This window comes from Hypanus sabinus, chromosome 3 (genome assembly GCF_030144855.1).
Source record: "Hypanus sabinus isolate sHypSab1 chromosome 3, sHypSab1.hap1, whole genome shotgun sequence".
Classification (NCBI taxonomy): domain Eukaryota; kingdom Metazoa; phylum Chordata; class Chondrichthyes; order Myliobatiformes; family Dasyatidae; genus Hypanus; species Hypanus sabinus.
Window position 1 is genome coordinate 151,515,432 of NC_082708.1, and position 22,012 is coordinate 151,537,443.

General features: G+C 42.6%; 1 protein-coding gene across 4 annotated transcripts in view; it reads right to left on the minus strand.

Moving 5' to 3' along the window:
* The window catches only part of npnta (nephronectin a), a 90,440-nt gene that overhangs the window by 18,950 nt on the left and 49,478 nt on the right, over positions 1 to 22,012 (minus strand). For all 4 annotated transcript variants that reach the window (XM_059965389.1, XM_059965390.1, XM_059965392.1 and 1 more), the window contains 2 exons: positions 21,797 to 21,889; positions 5,161 to 5,259 (listed from right to left, as the gene is read on the minus strand). In XM_059965389.1, the coding sequence (XP_059821372.1) occupies positions 5,161 to 5,259; positions 21,797 to 21,889 (192 nt within the window). The remainder of the gene's footprint in view (positions 1 to 5,160; positions 5,260 to 21,796; positions 21,890 to 22,012) is intronic.

Below are 22,012 nucleotides of genomic sequence, written 5' to 3' on the forward strand. Positions count from 1 at the left end.
GGAAATGCACTTCAAACATTTTCACGTGTTGGCAGGTAGATTTGGCAATCTGGTTCATCTATTTTGCATCGGTATATGCACAACCTACAGACATGGCAGAGAAAAAGCAACCGGAAATGCGTAGGAGGAAATGTGATGCTACCAAGTGGACCAATCACAGTTGTTGCGGTCTGCATCGCCGCGACACGTGAGTAACTTTTCTGGAGAGGTGCACGTCACCCAATGGCATAGGGTACGCGTTACCTAGGGCACCGATGCGACGCACGAGTATAAATCAGCCTTAAGTATGTGCAAACTCCACACAGACAGTGCCTGGGGTCAAGATTTATCCTAGATTATTGGAGCTCTCCAGCAGCTCCACTTGCATCTACAGAGAGTTGTTGGCTCAGATGCAGTTTAAGGAACAGAATCAATCATTCCGATTTGAAACATTCATACAGTCTTCCACTGATTTCCCACTGGACTTGGGATTTGTATTTATGGAGAATTCCTCATAAGGTTTAAGGTACCATTCCCATTGAAACATTCCTATTTAGTCTTCTACTGCCTTCCTGCAGGCCTTCTGTGCATGCCCTGGGTTTTTGTTCATTCCTGAGATCTGGGTGTATCCAGCAACATTATGTTTACTGTATAGCACTGACTACCCTTACAAAATTGCCTGCGGAATCTCTTAAGTCTTATTTCAAGAAATGCACTATCTTCTTCTCTTCCAATTATTCCGAGAAGAGGGTGGCAGACTTCCTTCTGTCTTCTTTGGAAAGTTAATTACATATATTGGTGACTCTTCCACAGTCCCTAGATTAGGACTGGGACTATAAACTGGATTACTAATATGCACCGAACTATAGACTTTCATCAGGACACTTCTCAGCATCTTGTTTCTCATGTTTCTGTATCATTTCACAATATAGAATGAAGCCATTTGGCCCATTCTAAAATAGCTAGGATAGATTAGGGTTTTATCCTGTTATGCTTAATGCTTTCTACATTACATAGAGATTGTACTTTCTAAGTTTCATTGGCTGCAATTTTCTTAAGGACATCCTGGAGTTGTAACAGCCTGGAATAGCAATGCTCCAGTGCAGAAGGAAGTTTGGAACTGAAGCTACGTTGAGAGGTATACAAACTGAGGGATTTCTGCTCACACTATAAACTAAGGACATAAGATTAGAATACCTTAGTTTCCATGAACACTTGAGAATTCATCCCCTGTCTGCTGAGCTTCTGTGAATATGTTAATACATTTGGGAGTCAATAAAGTCATTATCCAGGCAACAGTCTGCAGTCAGGGTGTGCTGTCCTTTGCCTGCTGCCCATATATCATGGTATATGCCATCTGGCAGAGGGCAAACATTTTGTCTGCACAGAAGCTGGATAAGGATGTCCATCATTCTAATTTGTCCCTGATTCTTCCTGACCTCAGTGTCTGCTCTTGCTGGCCTCCTGTTGTTTCCCTTAATTTGTTCTGCATACCTGTTTAAGTAATAGCTTCCCTCCAGTGGTGTTTTGTCAGGGTCATTGTAACAAACTACTGTTGTCATCCAGAGTTTGCATGTCAAAAATTATTCCAGCTCAGCAACTGCAGTGAAATCCGGATAAACTCCTCTTCAAACTGCAATTCTTACTCCAAGAGTACAGAGTTGAGAAGGGCAATTAGATTTATAGAAATGTTTGAAGATTAGGGATTCCCAAAGTATTTCAAAACTTTGGGAATGCAGTTAATGTCATAATGTTGGAACATATGGCAGCCAAATTTATGCACATCAGGATCTGTTGAGTATAAAATATTGACGTGGACACAAGACTCACTTCCTTTTCAAACAGTGCCACGTCTGCTTGAGGGTCTAATCCAAGAAGGATCCTTCAACAGTACAACGCCCCTAGTAGACTGTGAGAATGACAGCCTGGATACTCTGTTGAAATCCTGGAATGGGACTGGTATTTATTCCCATCACTATTGACACAGATCTGACCCACATTAAATAATCAACCACATTGTGTGTTGAACTGGAGTCACATATGGTCAGGGTGGCAACAGGTATTTTCTTTAAATAAATGGGATAATTTCTTAATGAAAACTCCCAAAAAAAACAATGTCTTTAAAAGATCAATTTTTACCTTGGCATTCTGTGAGCTAGGAGTGACGGTGCAGCTAGCAAAAACACAAGCCTAAAGGAGCCTACCCTGCCCACTGCTTGAGACTGTACGGAAGTGATTCATTTAAATTTCCTTTAAACTATTTCAATCACATTTTCTACCTGGGACATTGCAACAGATAAAACCATTTTTTTTTGGACTGACTATTACAATAATTTGTTGCATGTTTTGTACTACTACCATATATTTGAAGGTTTGAGCAACAAATTATTTGATAAATTTTAATATGCAGTAGGTAGAACCCTGGGAATTATAGACCAGTAAGTCTTACATCAGTGGTGGGCAAACTACAGGGGAGGATTTGCAAGCATTTGAAGAAGCACAGTCTGATTAAGGATAGATAGCAAAGCTTTGTGAAAGGATAGGTCATCCCTCAGGAGTTTTTGAATTCTTCGAGGAAATGACAAAACAAAATGATGAAATCGAGTGGTGGATGTGGTGTATATAGATTTTAGTAAGAGGTTCAACAATAATTCCCATGGTAAGTTCATACAGAAAATCGGGAGACCTGGGATCCAAGGAAGCCTGGCTGACTGGATTCAGAGTTGCCTTGCCCACAGAAGGCAGAGGGTGGGAGTAGATGGAGTGTATTCTGCCTGCAGGCTGGTGAACAGATGCGTTCTACAGCAATCTGTTCTGGGACCCCTGCTCGTTGTGATTTTTATAAAGGACTTCAAGAGGAAAAGCAAGGGCGGATTAGTAGGTTTGCAGGTGACATGAAGGTTGGTGGCGATGTGGATAGAAACGTAGAAAGCCTACAGCACAATACAGGCCCTTCGGCCCACAAAGTTATGCTGAACATGTCCCTACCTCAGAAATTACTAAGCTTATCTATAGCCCTCTATTTTTCTAAGCTCCATGTACCTATCTAAAAGTCTCTTAAAAGACCCTATTGTATCCGTCTCCACCACCGTTGCTGGCAGCCCATTCCACACACTCACCACTCTCTGAGTAAAAAACATACCCCTGACATCTCCTCTGTACCTACTCCCCAGCACCTTAAACCTATGTCCTCTTGTGGCAACCATTTCAGCCCTGGGAAAAAAGCCTCTGACTATCCACACAATCAATGCCTCTCATCATCTTATACACCTCTATCAGGTCACCTCTCATCCTCCATCGCTCCAAGGAAAAAGGGCCGAGTTCACTGAACCTATTCTCATAAGGCATGCCACATTCATTCCTTGCCTGCTCTCCATCTTCCTCTGGTGCTCCCCTCCCCCTTTCTTTCTCACTAGGCCTCTCGTCCCATGATCCTCCTCCTTCTCCAGCTCTGTGTCCCTTTGGCCAATTAACTTTCCAGTTCTTAGCTTCATCCTTCCCCCTCCTGCCTTCTCCTATTATTTCAGATCTCCCCCTCCCACTTTCAAATCTCTTACTATCCCTTTTTTCAGTTAGTCCTGATGAAGGGTCTCGGCCCAAAATGTCGACTGTACTTCTTCCTATAGATGCTGCCTGGACTGCTGTGTTCCACCAACATTTTGTGCGTGTTGCTTGAACATCCTTGTAAAACTCCTCTGCACCCTTTCTATGGCTTCCATATCCTTCCTGTAGTGAGGCGACCAGAACTGAGCACAGTACTCCAAGTGGGGTCTGACCAGGATCCTATATAGCTGCAACATTACCTCTCGGCTCCTAAATTCAATTCCACGATCGATGAAGGCCAATACACCATATGCCTTTTTAACCACAGAGTCAACCTGTGCAGCTGCTTTAGAGTGTCCTATGGACTTGGACCCCAAGATCCCTCTAATCCTCCACACTGCCAAGAGTCTTACCATTAATACTATATGCTGCCATCATATTTGATCTACCAAAATGAACCACTTCACACTTATCTGGTTTGAACTCCATCTGCCACTTCTCAGCCCAGTTTTGCATCCCATCAATGTCTCGCTGTAACCTCTGACAGCCCTCCACATTATCCACAACACCTCCAACCTTTGTGTTATCAGCAAATTTACTAACCCATCCCTCCACTTCCTCATCCAGGTCATTTATAAAAATCACGAAGAGTAGGGGTCCCAGGACAAAACCCTGAGGCACTCCACTGGTGACCGACCTCCATGCAGAATATGACCTGTCTACACCCACTCTTTGCCTTCTGTGGGCAAGCCAGTGTGGAAGGTTGACACAGGTTACAATGAGGCATTGACAGGATGTTGAGCTTGCCTGAGAATTGGCTGATGGAGTTCAGTCCAGAAAAGTGTGAAGTGATTCACTTTGGAAAGTTGAACTTGAAGCCAGAGTACAAGGTTGATGGCAGGATTCTTGGCAGTTTGGCGGAACAAAAGGATCTTGAGGTCCACATCAAGGACCCCTCAAAGTTGTCAGGCAAGTTGATAGTATGGTTAAGAAGGCCTATGGTGCATTGGCCTTCAGCGTTCAAGTGGTGTGAGGTAATGTTGCAGCTCTATAAAACTCCAAATGGTACACCACATTTGGAGTACCGTCTTCAGTTCTGGTTGCCTCATTATAAGAAGGATGTGGGAGCTTTAGAGAGGGTGCAGAGATTTACCAACATACTGCCCAGATTAGAGTATATGCCTTATGAAGAAAGGTTGCTGTTCTCCCTCAAGCAAAGGAGGATGAGAGGTGAATTAACAAAAGTGTTAAAAGATGATAAGGGGCATAGATAAGAGTGGAGATCCAATACCTTTTTCCTAGGGCAGAAAATGCTAAAGCTAGAGGACATACTTTTAAAGTGATTTAAGGAAGTATAGTGGTGGGGGGAGGGAGAGAGAGAGTGATAGAGGTCGTTTTTTTTTACCTAGAGAGTGGTAAGTGCATGGAACACTCTTGGGATGGACATATAGGCAGATATATTAGGGGCATTTAAGAAACTCTTAGGCACATTCATGAAAGAAAAAAAAGGGGTACATGGAAAGGAAGACTGAAAATGATCATGGAGTAGGTATAAATGCAGGTTAGAAATGATTACGAGTTGGTTAAGTAGACTAAAAGGACTGTACCATGCTGTACTTTTCTATGTTCTCTGATTACCTGATGGGTCAGGGACTCGTTCCCAGTGAAGTCCTGCATGTTTCTCTTGCGTCCATCCACACATTCCATGGTCAAAGTTACAGCTGTTCACCAAAATATCTGCCAACAAACCAAAGACACAATCATTTACTTCAATCAACTCAAGGAGAACCAATGGTTCATTGGTAGTTCCAGGTGCAAGTGTCGTGTGGGACAGAGCAAACGGATGTCCATATTAGGCTATCAACTTGTTGACAATGATGGGTGGGTGAGGCAGGCCCTTCGCCAATAAGTACGACAGGTTGGCAGAGTGGCAGATAGAATATAGTGTAGGGAAGTGTGGGGTTATGACCTTTGATAGGAAGAATAAAGGTGTAGATTATCTTCTAAAAAGGGGAAAATCGGAAACCAGAGTTGCAAGGGGACTTGGGAGTACTAGTTCAGGACTCCCCCAAGATTAACTTGCACATTAAGCTGATAGTAAAGAAGACAAATGCAATGTTAGCATTCATTTTGAGAGGACTAGCATACAAAAGCAAGGATATAAGTTTAAATTATGACATCTCTAGGACTGTACTTGATAGAGTTCAGAAGGATGAGAGGGGGATCTTATTCTCTATCCCACGGGTCACCAACCAAACTGCAGACCGGTTTAATATTGCCAATATTCTTGTGGACGGGGAGGGTGTTAATCATGACCAGAATATAGGTGATAAGTCAACTATAAGTCACTCATAAGTGGCTAATACACACAATTTCATTTCTAAAAGGGTTTATCTAACGAATTTAATATTAATCACACAACACATATTTTCCTCACATGAAAATAGTGATAAGTCAATTATAACTCACTTATAAGTCAATAGCATCATAACATTTTAAGTAACGTTTGGATATTAAACACACAGCGCATATTTGCCTCGTAAGAACATATAAAATCACTGCAACACACCAGTGAGAGGACGAGGTAAGGGCCGGAGGTTCCCGTTCCGGGGTTGTGGCAGTTGCAGTCTGAAGAGAGTGACCCACCGAGCGAGGAGTGCGACAGGGCACGTGCCGGCCCCCCCTTGTAGGTAGGTAGTTAGGATCTATCAGCCAACAAAAGATTGGCTCAAGGGATGACTTTCAGTAGATCACAGCAAGGTAGCTGCTTTGCTTCTTACGAAACCCTGAGCCTGAAATCAGGTCTTCTGCAAATATTTTAGCGCGGGTTCCCCATGAACATTTGGCGTGCTAAACAGGTTTAGAGGTGGTGCCCATCTGCCCATGCTCCAGGCCAGTAGCAACGGCACTTCTCACCGGCAGCACGAGGTGGCCGGTTACCCGAGGCCAACCAGTGATTCCTGGCGCTAGGGTATCACTGCGTTTTGGCGATTGATGACCTCGCGTGCGTTCAAGTTCAACAGTGGGCATGACAGGGAATGAAGAAAGGTGCAGCTGACTCATATCATTTCATACCGCCAAATCATATCGTTCCCTCGCAGCCTGGTAGCACATGCTTTGCGGGCTGGTGGTTGGGGACCACTGTTCTATCCGAAAGGTTTCAAAGGCCTAAATGGAGCAAACATGAAAAGGATGTTTCTGGTCTCCCCACTGTAGGAAGGATGCCAAGATTTGGAAAAGGGTGCAGAAGTAGTTTATCAACATGCTGCCTGGATTAGAGGGCATAAGGAGACACCGGACAGACTTGCATTGATTTCTCTGGAGTGGTGGAGGCCAAGATAAGATCCAGCAGAGGTTTATAAGATTATGAGACGCATAGATTAATAGTGGGTATCGTTTTCCCAGGAATGAAAAGTCTATACCACAGGGTATGCCTTTAAGGTGAGGGGTCTAGTGAGAGATGCGTGGGATAAGTTTTTTTAAAACAGAGGATGATTGGGGCCTGGAGTATGCTGCCAGGGTGGTGGTGGAAGCAAATAGAGCAGAGGTGTTCAAGAGGCTCTTAGTTAGGCCCGTGACTGTGCAGGAGATGGAAGGATATTGACTGTGTGGGCAGTAAGAATTAGTTTAGTTGGGCACGTAATTACTAATTTAATTGGTCTGACAGAATTTTATGGGCTTAAGGGCCTGTTCCTGTTCTATACTGTTGTGTTTCCACTAGGAGGAGAGCCTAGGATCTGAGGGTTCAACCTCAGACTAAAGGGGTGTTCCTTTAAAACTGAGATAAGGAGGAGTATCTTCAGCCAGAAGTGGTGAAGATGTGGAATTTATTGCCACAGAAGGCTGTGGAGGCCAAGTGATTGGATATATTTTAAAGTAAGATGAAGCCACACTCAGGTTGGAGGAACATCACCTTATATTCCATCTGGGTAGCCTCCAACCTGATGGCATGAACATTGATTTCTCTAACTTTCGTTAATGCCCCTCCTCCCATTCTTACCCATACCTTATTTATTTATCTATCTATCCATCCTTTTTTTCTCTCTCTGTCACAATCTCACCTTACCTGTTCTCCATCTCCCTCTGGTGCTTCCCCCCCACCCCTTTCTTTCTCCCTAGGCCTCCTGTCCCATGATCCTCTCCCTTCTCCAGTTCTGTATCCCTTTTGCCAATCAACTTTCCAGCTCTTAGCTTCATCTCTCCTCCTCTGGTCTTCTATCATTTCGGATCTCCCCCTCCCACTTTCAAATCTCTTACTATCTCTTCTTTCAGTTAGTCATAACAAAGGGTCTCAGCCCACAACGTCGACTGTGCTTCTTCCTATAGATGCTGCCTGGCCTGCTGCGTTCCACCAGCATTTTGTGTGTGTTGCAGAAATTGATATGTCCTTGATTGTTAAGAGAGTTAAGGGTTACAGGGAGAAAGCAGGGGAATGGAGTTGATAAGCATACTCAGTGGGCCAAATGGCCTAATTCTGTTTCCTGTATCTTACAGTCAGATTCAGCCTTGACATTCTCCTACAGACAAAGATAGATTGATCGCTGTCTGAAATCCTTGAAAGAACCAGCATCTTAAAATAATCTTAAATTCAAGCCATTTTAGGTAAAATGTCCCTCTTGTATTGCTTAATCATTTTGTTCGTTGAGGTAACATTGGTAACTATTTAAAGATTTATTTATTCATTTATTCAAATACAGGGCACAATAGGTCCTCTGGCCCTTCAAGCCACGCTATCACCCGATTTAACCCTAGACTGATCACGGGACAATTTACAATAACCAATTAACCTACCAACTGATACTCTGTCTTTGGACTGTGGGGGGAAACTGGAGCACCCAGAGGAAACCCACATGATCACAGGGAGAATGTACAAACGCCTTACAAGCAGCAGTGGGAATTAGGCAGATTGAAATGAGGCACAGTTAACCCAATGAGCAACGTACAACATTTCCTCAAATGACAGATCACTTTCAACACTTGTAGTCAACTGCACGATTTGGAGATTAATTACAGGGCTGTCTTAGCTAATTCTAGGCAAACATGGACACAGTCTATTCAAGAGAATTATGGTTGATATTATTTGAAATTACTCAGAGTGACAACAGCAAGATTTGCCTGAATATTCACCCAGTAAAGGTCACTGAGTAAAACAGATAGAAACATAGAAACATAGAAAATAGGTGCAGAAGTAGGCCATTCGGCCCTTCGAGCCTGTACCGCCATTCAGTATGATCATGGCTGATCATCCAACTCAGAACCCTGTACCTGCTTTCTCTCCATACCCCCGATCCCCTTAGCCACAAGGGCCATATCTAACTTCCTCTTAAATATAGCCAATGAACCAGCCTCAACTGTTTCCTGTGGCAGAGAATTCCACAGATTCACCACTCTCTGTGTGAAGAAGTTTTTCCTCATCTCAGTCCTAAAAGGCTTCCCCTTTATCCTTAAACTGTGACCCCTCGTTCTGGACTTCCCCGACATCGGAAACAATCTTCCTTCATCTAGCCTGTCCAATCCCTTTAGAATTTTATAAGTTTCACTAAGATCCCCCCTCAAACTTCTAAATTCCAGTGAGTATAAGCCTAGTTGATCCAGTCTTTCTTCATATGAAAGTCCTGCCATCCCAGGAATCAATCTGGTGAACCTTCTCTGTACTCCCTCTATGGCAAGAATGTCTTTCCTCAGATTAGGGGACCAAAACTGCACACAATATTCTAGGTGTGGTCTCACCAAGGCCTTGTACAACTGCAGTAGAACCTCCCTGCTCCTGTACTCAAATCCTTTTGCTATGAATGCCAACATACCATTTGCTTTTTTCACTGCCTGCTGTACCTGCATGCCCACCTTCAATGACTGGTGTACAATGACACCCAGGTCTCGTTGCACCTCCCCTTTTCCTAATCGGCCACCATTCAGATAATAATCTGTTTTCCTGTTCTTGCAACCAAAGTGGATAACCTCACATTTATCCACATTAAATTGCATCTGCCATGAATTTGCCCACTCACCTAACCTATCCACATCATCCTGCATCCTCTTAGCATCCTCCTCACAGCTAACACCGCCACCCAGCTTCGTGTCATCCGCAAACTTGGAGATGTTTCATTTAATTCCCTCATCTAAATCATTAATATATATTATAAACAATTGGGGTCCCAGCACTGAGCCTTGCAATACCCCATTAGTCACTGCCTGCCATTCTGAAAAGGTCCCGTTTACTCTTTGCTTCCTGTCTGCCAACCAATTCTCTATCCACATCAATACCATACCCCCAATAATGTGTGCTTTAAATTTGCACACTAATCTCCTGTGTGGGACCTTGTCTAAAGCCTTTTGAAAATCTAAATATACCACATCCACTGGCTCTCCCCTATCCACTTTACTAGTTACATCTTCAAAAAATTCTATAAGATTCGTCAGACATGATTTTCCTTTCACAAATCCATGCTGACTTTGTCCGATGATTTCACCTCTTTCCAAATGTGCTGTTATCACATCTTTGATAACCGACTCCAGCATTTTCCCCACCACCGATGTCAGACTAACCGGTCTATAATTCCCCAGTCTCTCTCTCCCTCCTTTTTTAAAAAGTGGGGTTACATTAGCCACCCTCGAATCCTCAGGAACTAATCCAGAATCTAAGGAGTTTTGAAAAATTATCACTAATGCATCCACTTTTTCTTGGGCTACTTCCTTAAACACTCTGGGATGCAGACCATCTAGCCCTAGGGATTTATCTGCCTTTAATCCCTTCAATTTACCTAACACCACTTCCCTACTAACATGTATTTCCCTCAGTTCCACCATCTCACTAGACCCTCGGTCCCCTACTATTTCCGGAAGATTATTTATGTCCTCCTTAGTGAAGACAGAACCAAAGTAGTTATTCAATTGGTCTGCCATGTCCTTGTCCCCTATGATCAATTCACCTGTTTCTGACTAAGGGACCTACATTTGTCTTGACCAATCTTTTTCTTTTCACATATCTATAAAAGCTTTTACAGTCAGTTTTTATGTTCCCTGCCAGCTTTCTCTCATAATCTTTTTTCCCTTTCCTAATTAAGCCCTTTGTCCTCTTCTTCTGCTGGTCTCTGAATTTCTCCCAGTCTTCAGGTGTGCCGCTTTTTGTTTTGCTAATTTATATGTTTCTTCTTTGGACTTGATTCTATCCCTAATTTCCCTTGTCAGCCACGGGTGCACTACCTTCCCTGCTTTATTCTTTTGCCAAACTGGGAGGAACAATTGTTGTAGTTCATCCATGCGATCTTTAAATGCTTGTCATTGCACATCCACTGTCAACCCTTTAAGTACCATTTGCCAGTCTATCTTAGCTAATTCACATCTCATACCTTCAAAGTTACCCTTCTTTAAGTTCAGAACCTTTGTTTCTGAATTAACTGTGTCACTCTCCATCTTATTGAAGAATTCCACCATATTATGGTCACTCTTACCCAAGGGGCCTCGCACAACAAGATTGCTAACTAACCCTTCCTCATTGCTCAATACCCAATCTAGAATGGCCTGCTCTCTAGTTGGTTCCACAGCATGTTGGTTCAGAAAACCATCCCGCATACAGTCCAAGAAATCCTCTTCCTCATCACCCTTACCAATTTGGTTCACCCAATCTATATGTAGATTGAAGTCACCCATTATAACTACTGTTCCTTTATTGCACACATTTCTAATTTCCTGTTTAATGCCATCCCCAACCTCACTATTACTGTTAGGTAGCCTGTACACAACTCCCACCAGTATTTTCTGCCCCTTAGAGTTATGAAGCTCTACCCATATTGATTCCACATCCTCCAGGCTAATGTCCTTCCTTTCTATTGTGTTAATCTCCTCTCTAACCAGCAATGCTGCCCCACCCCCTTTTCTTTCCTGTCTATCCCTCCTGAATATTGAATATCCCTGAATGTTGAGCTCCCATCCTTGGTCACCCTGGAGCCATGTCTCTGTGATCCCATCTATATCATATTCATTAATAACTATCTGCACATTCAATTCATCCACCTTGTTACGAATGCTCCTTGCATTGACACACAAAGCCTTCAGGCTTGTTTTTACAACACTCTTAGCCCTTATACAATTATGTTGAAAAGTGGCCCTTTTTGCTTCTTGCCCTGGATTTGCCTGCCTGCTGCTTTTACTTTTCAACTTACTACTTTTTGCTTCTACCCTCACTTCACACCCTTCTGTCTGTCCGCACTAGTTCCCATCCCCCTGCCAGATTGAGGCTCTGCACACTTTTGAACAAGGCTTTGTAAACTGCACCATTCTCCAGCACAATCTGGTGTTTACATACTCCATGTGTGCGTGTTCTATTGTGTTACAAGGAAGCCTTGTCAGGCTCAAGTTCCAAATCACACCTCAGCATATCAAGAATTTGACAGGTATCCAAGGGCAAACTTGCAACAGTACAGCTATGAATTTTGGCCTGGACATTTAGAAATCTCTTCAGTAAAATTTATTATTGGTTGCTTGTGCCAAATACAGCACAGTTGCTCAGCTAGTAGAGCTTCTGCCAAGCACTGTTAGAGACCCCAACTTCAATCCTGACCTTGGGTTTGTGACTGTGGGTTTCCTCTGTGTGCTTTCACAGCCCAAAGACATGCAAATGGTTAGAGTAATTAGCCACTGTAAATAGCTCCTGGTGTGAAAGTGAGGTGTAGAAGGTATGGTTGACAGAAATATTGGTGAAAGAAAATAGGATAGAGTAAATTAGTGTAAAAATGCATAGTTGATGGTCAGCATAGACTTGGTGGGTCAAAGAGCCTGTTTCTGTGTTGTATGACTGCATGGCATTGTGCCAGAAGCTTGTGGTAGTCTACTGCATTCAGACTTTCAAACGGATACAAGGTGAGATGTTGCACATTCGGAGCATACAATTGAGAATACACTTTCACGACTCTACAACCTTAACGGTGTGTACTGATCAGTTGACAAGAAGATTCTGGGCAGAGTTTCAGCATGGGCATTTCCAAAAGGTTCCCATCTGATAGAAGGAAATGTCAGGTAGAGTAAACCACCTTGCCACCCTCTGAAAAATAAAGGATTACTAAGAAGCAGGTGGATCCTAGCAGATAGGGTACCACCTCAAGATCTACCATTTCTCCTTTCTTAAAAATGTGTCAGGAATTTCAGATCACTGTGTTCAAATGTAAATGTCGCACAAATGAGCAAGGAAGAATTTCTGAGGTGTGCAGACGTCCATGCCAAAACCCAAATATGTTCCAAATATGTCAGACACACTTGTCCCGGATACTCTGTTAATGATTTTGCTTAGTAATCTGAGCAGTCAGTTCTGTTGTGGTGTACAATTCCTTATTTCTTTACAACAGCTTCTCCATGGAGGTGCCTCCTGGATTCCTTAGATCACTCATACTTATAGCATAGAAAGCCATTCAACACAAAATGGACTATCTTATTGTCTATTGTCCTGACTTTTTTCCCTTACGAGTTTAGTTTTAAATTTCATTCCTATTAAATCTTGTTTTCTTCATCTTTCTAGTCTTGCATTCCAGTCCTGATAACTCATGAAATAAAGACCTTATTTTCTCCTTCTTGGACATTTGCCAATTGTCTTATGTCTGTGCCTAACAATAACCAGTCCTATGAAAAATGCAAACAATTTCTCCCTATATATCAATGTCACTCAATTCTGAACCTGTTAAAAAAATCACCATTCAACTTCTTGTTGCGAGAAAAAAATTCCGTCCTTCCTAGTCCCTTTAGACATTTTAGTCAACTCTTGTACTATTTCTGGTAAACATTCTTGCCACCTGCTCCTACACAACATGAAATAAGTTCAAAAATTCAAAAGAACTGCAGACACAGGAAATCTAAAACAAAAACTGATATGGCTGGAAAAACTTAGCAAGGCAGATAGCATCTGTGGAAAGATTTTAAAAAAACAGGCAACACTTTGGGTTTGAGAGCCTGCAGAAGGAGATACTACTGCAGTAGGTTTTCTGCAAAAGGGAAGGTGGGGAAGGAAGTGGGAAAACAAAGTGAGTGACTGTGACAGGATGAGTTGAAATCATTAAGAGACAACGTAGGAGGATTGTGTTAAGACCACTTCTGAAGACTAATTGTTCAGGTTCACTGAGATTTTAGCTCATCATTCCACAGAGAATCTCTTTGTTCTGTACATCCCTCCCCACCTTGTTTCTTAGTGAAAACTTACCTGCATCTCTTTCTTTCCCATTTTGGAGGAAGGGTCACAGACCAGTAACCTTAACTGTTTTTCATTCCTTGGCTGCTGCCTGCCCTACTGAGTGTTTCCAGTTTTCTAGTGTTTGTGTGAAAAACATGTATTGTTCTCTTTAGTGGAAAATTATTGCAGTCGAGTTGAAAAATGACCCTCAACATTCTCGAAAGCAGAGAACGCTACTATGTCTTAAATTACATGATTATACCTGCTTTCTACTTCAATTTGCACTATGTCATTTTGTTTATTTTGTTGTGCACGTTATGTATAATTTATGATAACTTAGGTTTATTCTAATTAACGTTTGTGATGTACTGTGCTGCTGCCAAATGGCATCTCATGTCAGTTTGTCCTTGAGAATAAACTTGAAATTCTTACTGATTTAATAAGTCATGGGAAATAATCAGATGGGGCACTGTCAATACTCCAAATGCAAGCAAAATCAAAACCTGTGTTAGTATTTATTTGTTTTTCTAAGAATTAAATTGGCCCTTTTTGAGGCTTCTCTAATTGCTCTGGAAACGTAATTATTTTCACATCACAGTCACCCTTCTAGTCTGTTCTGACCATTGTTTCTTTTACATTTGAAAAAGAATAACATTAACCTCCTAAGTAAATTCCAAATGTAACCATAGCCTAGCAATTTCAGTGGATAGAACTGGTCTTTTATGCATGAGCTGCTCTGAGAGTATTTGAATGTAATAACAACCATTTCCACTAAAATAACTGAACCAACATCCCCAGCACAATTCACATTGGTATGACTTACAATTTAGTGACATAATCATAAATATGTCATAATCATAAGATATGGGAGAAGTAGGCTATTTGGTCCATTGAGTCTGCTCAACCATTCCATCATGGCTGACTCATTTTACCTCTCAGCCCCAATCTCTTGCCTTCCCCCCAACATCCCTTCATGCCCTGACCAATCAAGAATCTATCAACCTCTGCCTTAAATATACTGTACATAAAGATTTGGCCTCCACAGCTATCTGTGACAAATAACTCCACAGATTCACCACTCTCTGGCTAAAGAAATTACTCCTCATTTCAGTTCTAAACAGACACCCCTCTATTCTGAGGCTGTGACCTCTGGTCTTAGACTCTCCCAACACAGGAAACAACCTCTCCACATCCACTCTATCAAGGCCTTTCACCATTCGATAGGTTTCAATGAAGTCACCCCTTATTCTTCTGAATTCTAGTGAATACAGGTCCAGAGCCATCAAATACTCTTCATATGTCAAGCCATTTAATCTTGGAATTATTTTCATGAAAATCCTTTGAACCATCTCCAATTTTGGAATGTCCTTTCTAAGATAAGAAGACCAATACTGCTCACAATACTCCAAGTGAAGTGGCACCAGTGCTTTATAAAATCTCAGCATTGTATCCTTGCTTTTTATCTTCTAGTCCTCTTGAAATGAATACTAACATCACATTTGCCTTCCTCACCAAAGTCTCAACCAGCAAATTAACCTTCAGGAAATCCTGCACAAGGACCCCAAGTCCCTTTCTGCCTCAGGTTTTTTTTGTATTTTCTCTGCATTTACAAAATAGTCAACCCTTTCAGTTCTTCTACCAAAGTGCATGACCATAAACTTCCCAACACTGTATTCCATCTGTCACTTCTTTGCCCATTCTCCTAATCTGTCTAAGTCTTTCTGTAGTGTTATGAATGTACCACAGCTCTGAGGGGCCGGAGGGTGCGGAGTAGCCCCCTCCTTTTTGAGAATCGCAGGATCGCTATTGATTTGGGTCAGGAGACCCAGGAAATGAGAGAGAGACGTTTGGAATGTCTTGACCCCCTGGCGATATAAAGCTACAGGAATTGGAGACGGAATTGTGTATTAAAATACTGTACTTCGTGGAAGCCCTCAGGCAAAGTGGGCTGGCTGGTGGAGGGATTGCATCATCCCAACCAGATTGACATCTGACACCCTGTGAGTCAGGATAAAGGAGGGTCTGTGGGAACAGCCCCTCAGACGCACCAAAAGAAACGCTAGCGATCCCGTAATAGTGAAGCCGGTGGGAAGGCCACGTGCGTCCGGTTCCATTTTCCCCGGAATCGGTGTGCCTTGACCACGGAAGAACAGTTTTTAGCTAACAACGGGGAAATCAACTCCCAAAGTTGTTACAAAGTGTGTTAAAAGGGAAGGCACAGTGGGCATATACAGTGTTGGCCATGGAGGAGGAAGAGGAGGAGAGTTATGACAAAGTAAAGGCGGCCATTCTCCAGAGTTATGAGTTAGTACCTGAAGCATATAGACAAAAGTTCAGAAATTTAAAGAAAGGGTGGAATCTGACGTATACCAAGTTTGCCTATGAGAAGGGTGTGCTCTTGGACCATTGGTGCACAGCAGAAATAGTGGAAGAGGATTATTGGCGTCTCAGGAAGTTAATTCTGATTGAGGAATTTAAAGGTTGTGTTTTGGAGGATATCCGGATGTATTTGAATGAGAAGCCGAATAAGTCCATCTCCGAATTTGCTAGGTTCGCAGATGAATATGCCCTAACCCACAAGACAAAGTTCTCCTCAAATAAAAGTTCCCAGAGAGACCGTGGGAATGATAGAGAAAGCCCACCGGCTGAGGCAGAGGTCCTGCTGGGAGCTAGTGGTAAGGTTGAGGGGGAAAGGCCAGATGGCCAGAGATTTCCCGGCTTGACCTGTTTTAAATGTGGAAAGGGGGGGCATATTGCATCTAAGTACTTTGCTCCAAGGAAAGAGACAGGAAAAGGGAAAGCAGCAGTCCCTATCGGATGTGCCGTGGTAATCAATAAATCGACAAGAGAGCCCCGGGTAGACAGAGTACAAGAAGGGTCTGAGACTTGTATGTCAAACGGAACCGTGTCTGTGAGGGAGGGAGACACACCAGTTCCAGTACGGATCTGGAGAGATACGGGGGCTGAGCTATCGTTGATCAGCAGTAAGGTACTAGATTTTGGTCGCAAGACAGGAATGGTAGCTGTGAAAGGAATAGGCAAAGGGACGGAAATGGTGCCCTTGCATAGGGTCATTATGAATTGTGAGCTATTCTCTGCACCAGTTGAAATAGGGGTGCCATCAGAATTCCCGAGAACTGACACGGAAGTCCTTCTTGGTAATGATTTAGCCGGTGCTAAGGTTTGGTCAGCAATGATGCTGACAAGCCGGCCGGTGAGTGTTGCGGCCCCGCCCCTAGATTCCAAGATCTATCTTGCATGTGCGATCACTCGCAGCATGTCGAGAAAGGCAGTTGAGAAAGGGAGCAATTTAAATCAGGCCAGTTTCGATTTGGCCGAGACGTTTTTAGCGACCCTGTACCACGAGGGTTTAGAGGGTGGTAAAACGAAGAGTAGTAAAGTGAAAGAGAGTAAGGGAGAAGAGGCAGACCTGCCCTTGGCGAGGAGGAAAGTTCTAGAGGCAGAAAATAAAGATGAGGAACAGATAGAGCTGTTAAAAGGTCCAGAGTTGGATATGGATGATCTGTCTGGTTTGGCAGAACTGTTTGAAGAAGTTGAAACTTCTAAAGGTGTTCCCGATAATGAAATGAGGACAGCCCTAGCTGAAAAGGGTGCCCTTACCTTGAAGAAGTCTGCTGGGTTGGCAGATGAGGTTGTTTCAGCCCGCGGGGTTGAGTTTACTCCGGAAGGGAGTTGCCCAGAGAGTAGCTGGGAGAATCACGGGAATTTCGAGCTTGGACCGGGAATGGGTATTGAAAACCTGGAAGAGGCAAATGTACCGCTGAAGTGTGTCCAAGATGTGGATGCACGTGGTACTGAACCTAGTAATGGAACTCAGAAAAAGTCTGAGGTATTTGATTCAGTTGACAAGGAAGGCAGTCCTCGTGGGTCAGATAGACTTGGTTCAGCGAAGAAAGGGTTAACCTTGGTAATAGTGGGAAGTGAGCATTCCCAGGTGTTTGTGCTCGAAGGTGTGTTAAAAGTTAATGCGGATATCAAAAGTGAGGAGATGAATATTATTATTGAAGGAAACGGGAAATATGTAGTTCCCAAATCGAATGAAGAAAATTTAAAGCCTGCGAATCACTTACAGGTTGAGTTGGAAGGTAACAGGGCCCCACACACTATTGTTATTCTAGAGTGTGGTTTGAAAAGGCAGAATTTGAAATGCAGCTTGAATAAAGAGTTCGAACTGAAAACTAATAGCCTGAAGGGTCCTGAAGAGAAAGCTAGCAACTTGCAAAAAATTAAAGAATTGGGTGAAAATTCAGAAGATGGTCTAAGTTTGGGACACAGTGTTGATAAAATAACTCCTATGAAAGAAGCTGGTGAAAGCCTATTTCGCCAGGGTACCCAAGCTCCCACATGGGAATTAACCGGAAAAGAGGTGAGGGTTAATGGGGACGCCATTTTTAAATAGCAGAAGCCGGTTTTACGGGATTTCGACAAAGCATGTGAATAATAAAGACAACCCCATGGAAGCCTGCCTGTTAAGTTTGAAAGCAACAGAAAGATTAGTATTTGCATGAACTTTTGTAGCATACACGTAAGCTAAGATCACAACTCTTTAGTTTTTGTTTGCTGAAGGAAAGAAATAAAAATCAGTGGTTATTAAATTGAAGTCTGATGCTACGAGACTTTAGTAAGGTACAAGATGTTAAGATATTAAAGGAAGTGACACTGTAATCGTTAACTGTTTAGATGCTGAATTGAATGTATAACTGTATTACTCTGTAGTGAAAAGGAAAAGCTTTTGTATTGTGTTAGATTCTAAAATCCTGTGAGACTCTGTATTACTCCATTTTTACCAAAGGTGAAAACACTTTGAAGAAAGGGGGTGTTATGAATGTACCACAGCTCTGAGGGGCCGAAGGGTGTGGAGTAGCCCCCTCCTTTTTGAGAATCACAGGATCACTATTGATTTGGGTCAGGAGACCCAGGAAATGAGAGAGAGAGAGACGTGCGGAATGTCTTGGCCCCCCCCCCCCCCCCCGGCGATATAAAGCTACAGGAAACGGCCATTGTCTCTTGGAGACAGAATTGTGTATTAAAATACTGTGCTTCATGGAAGCCCTCAGGCAAAGTGGGCTGGTTGGTGGAGGGATTGCATCATCCCAACCAGATTGACATCTGAGACCCTGTGAGTCAGGATAAAGGAGGGTCTGTGGGAACAGCCCCAGATGCACCAGAAGAAACGCAGGCGATCCCATAATAGTGAAACCGGTGGGAAGGCCTCGTGCGTTCGGTTCCATTTGCCCCGGAATTGGTGTGCCTTTACCACGGAAGAACTGTTTTGAGCTCACAACGGGGAAATCAATTCCCAATGACTCTCGAAGGATTGACATCATAAAAGGACTGGGCAAGTTTTAACCCGTCTTTCTCTCAAACCAAAACGCTGCAGCTTGAATGAACTAAAGTGACTTTTATATTTCCATCGGACAATACATTATCCCCTAGACAACGATAGAGCTATTTCTTCTTATTATTATACCCGTGCTTTTAGATTTAGTATTGACGACGTATATTATCTGTATGTTTGCATTGATATTATTTTGTGTATTTTTATCAATAAATACTGTTAAAATAGTACCATCAGACTTCAACGGACCTCTCTATCTTTGCTGGTAAGTGACCCAGTTACAGGGTACGTAACAGTAGTCTCTCCACTTCCTCAAAACTACCTGTCCCTCACCTATCTCCATATCAACTGCAAGCTTTGCAACAAAGCTCTCAATTCCGTCATTCAAATCATTGACATATAATGTAAGAAGAATCGGTCCCAACACAGATCCCTGTGGAACACCACTAGTCAATGGCAGCCAACCAGAAAAGGCTCAGTTTAATCCCACTCTTTGCCTCTTGCCAATCAGCCCCTGCTTTATTCATGCTAGTATCTTTCCTGTAATACCTTGGGCTCATACCTTGTGAAGCAGCCTCACGTGTGGCACCTTGTCAAAAGGCCTTCTGAAAATCCAAGTACACAACATCCTTAGCATCTTGCTTGTTATTTCTTCAAACAATTCCTACAGATTTGTCAGGCAAGATTTTCCCTTGAGGACACCATGTTGACTACAGTTTCCTTAATAACCGACTCCAACATCTTCCCAACCACTAAATGGCCTATAATTTCCTTTCTTCAACACCTCTCCCTTCTAGAAGAGTGGAGTGACATTTATAATTTTCTAGTCTTTCAGAACCATTCCAGAATCTAGTGATTCATGAAAGATCGTTACTTATGCCTCCATAATCTCTTCAACTACTTCCTTCAGAACCCTGGAGTGTATACCATGTGGACCAAGTAACTTATCTACATTCAGACCTTTCAGTTTCTCAAGAAGCTTCTCCCCCTTCAAGTACCTCAAAATCACACATTTCTAACCCTGACATTCTGGAACTTCCACCATTCTCCTGGTGTATTCCAATATGAAGAAAAACATTTGCAAAATACTTATTCACTTCAGAAGCCATTTCCTTGTCCCCCATTACTACCTCACCAGCATCATTTTCCAGTGGTGCAATATTCACTCTCACCTCTCTTTTACACTTTATGTATCTGAAAAAAACTAATGGTATCCTCTTTAATAACATTGGTTAGCTTACTTTCGTATTCCATCTTTAGTTGCCTTCTGTTGGTCTTTAAAAGCTTCCTAACCCTTTAACTTCCCACTAATCTTTGCTCTATTATAGGCCCTCTCTGGCTTTATGTTGACTTTGACTTCTCTTCTTAGCCACAATTGTGTCATCTTGCCTTTAGAGTACTTCTTCCTCTTTGGGATGTATCTACCCTGTGTCTTCCAAATTGATTCCAGAATTCCAGCCATTGTTGCTGTGCCGGAATGCATGCCTGTGTTCTTCTCCAATCAATTCTGGCTAACTTCTCTCTTATGCATGTATAATTCCCTTTACTCCACTATAATACTGATACATCAGACTACCTTCTCCTTCTCAAACTTCAGAGTGAATTAAATTATATTATGGTCACTTGCCACCAAGGGTTCTTTACCTTAAGCTCTTTAATCAATTCTGGTTCATTGCACAACAGCCAATCCAGAATTCCTGATCCCCTGCTCTAATAGCCATCTTATAGGCATCCTTGAAGCTCCCCCTCTTGGCATCCAGCACCAACCTGATTTTCCCAGTCTATCTGCATACTGAAATCCCCCATGAAACTATTGTAACATTGTCCTTTTGGCATGCATTTTCTATCTGCCATTGTCATTTGTAAACCTCATCCTCGCTACTGCTTCTGGGTCTGTATTACACTCCTTTCAGGATCTTCTTACCCTTACAGTTCCTTAGCTCTATACACTATTGATTCAAAACCTTCTGAGCCTGTCACCTCTTTCTAATGATTTGATTTCATTTTTTATCAACAGAGCAAAGACGCCCCCGCCCCCCCCCCCCCCCCCCCCCGCTTACCTGCCTGTCCTTCGATAGAATGTGTATCCTTAGATATTAAGCTATCATCAGCCTCTCCTTGCTAGAAGTCTCAGGACACACTGCCTCTGTAAACCAACTACCCCATCCTCAGCACTATCACTCCAGTTCACATCCACTTGCTAAATTAGTTTAAACCTTCCTAAACAACTCCAGCTAACCTACCTGAAAGAATAATCATGTGAGACATTGCTCCACTGGTGTAATAGAAATTGTATATCTGGCAGTAAAATAAAGAACATGTAAGCTGGCTAGATGATATTATATATATCCTATGAATTTGGGTAAGGGATAATATAAGGAATCTAGCCCAAGAGTAAGCAAGTGAGAGTGTTAGGAATTTGTAAGTGATTTCCATCTCTCAATAATAGATCTCTACTGAATATCAGTGACGAAAACAAAGACAAAAGAAAACGTCCACAGTTCTGAACATTTGTGTCAGGCAACCTAACAAAGCTGGCATTCTGCATTCCATTTGTGAAGGATAAAAAACATCGACCTGTAACATTAACCACCACCCACTGTTAAGTGATTCATTTAACCCACGTCCAAGCTGAGGCCCTCATAGGGCTATTCTGATAAAACTCTCCCACTTTCAGCAAGGATGTGAAGTATTATTTCACACTGCTGGAGACCTGCCAGGTCCATGCAAAGTATGAGTGATAGGACTAGAGTAAATACCTTGGTCGTCCCTTGCATCATTTTCTTCTGCAGTAATCCCCATTTCAATGTCAAGTTCAAGTAAAGCCCCATTCCCTCCAGGCTGACGTGGAACTGCAAAATGAATGAAGAACTATTAAATGAAACTCAAGACTAATCTTGTTCACATATTCCTACAATTACATCATGGGTGAGGAGTATAAAATGAAGCACTTTTGACTGTCCTGTACACACTTG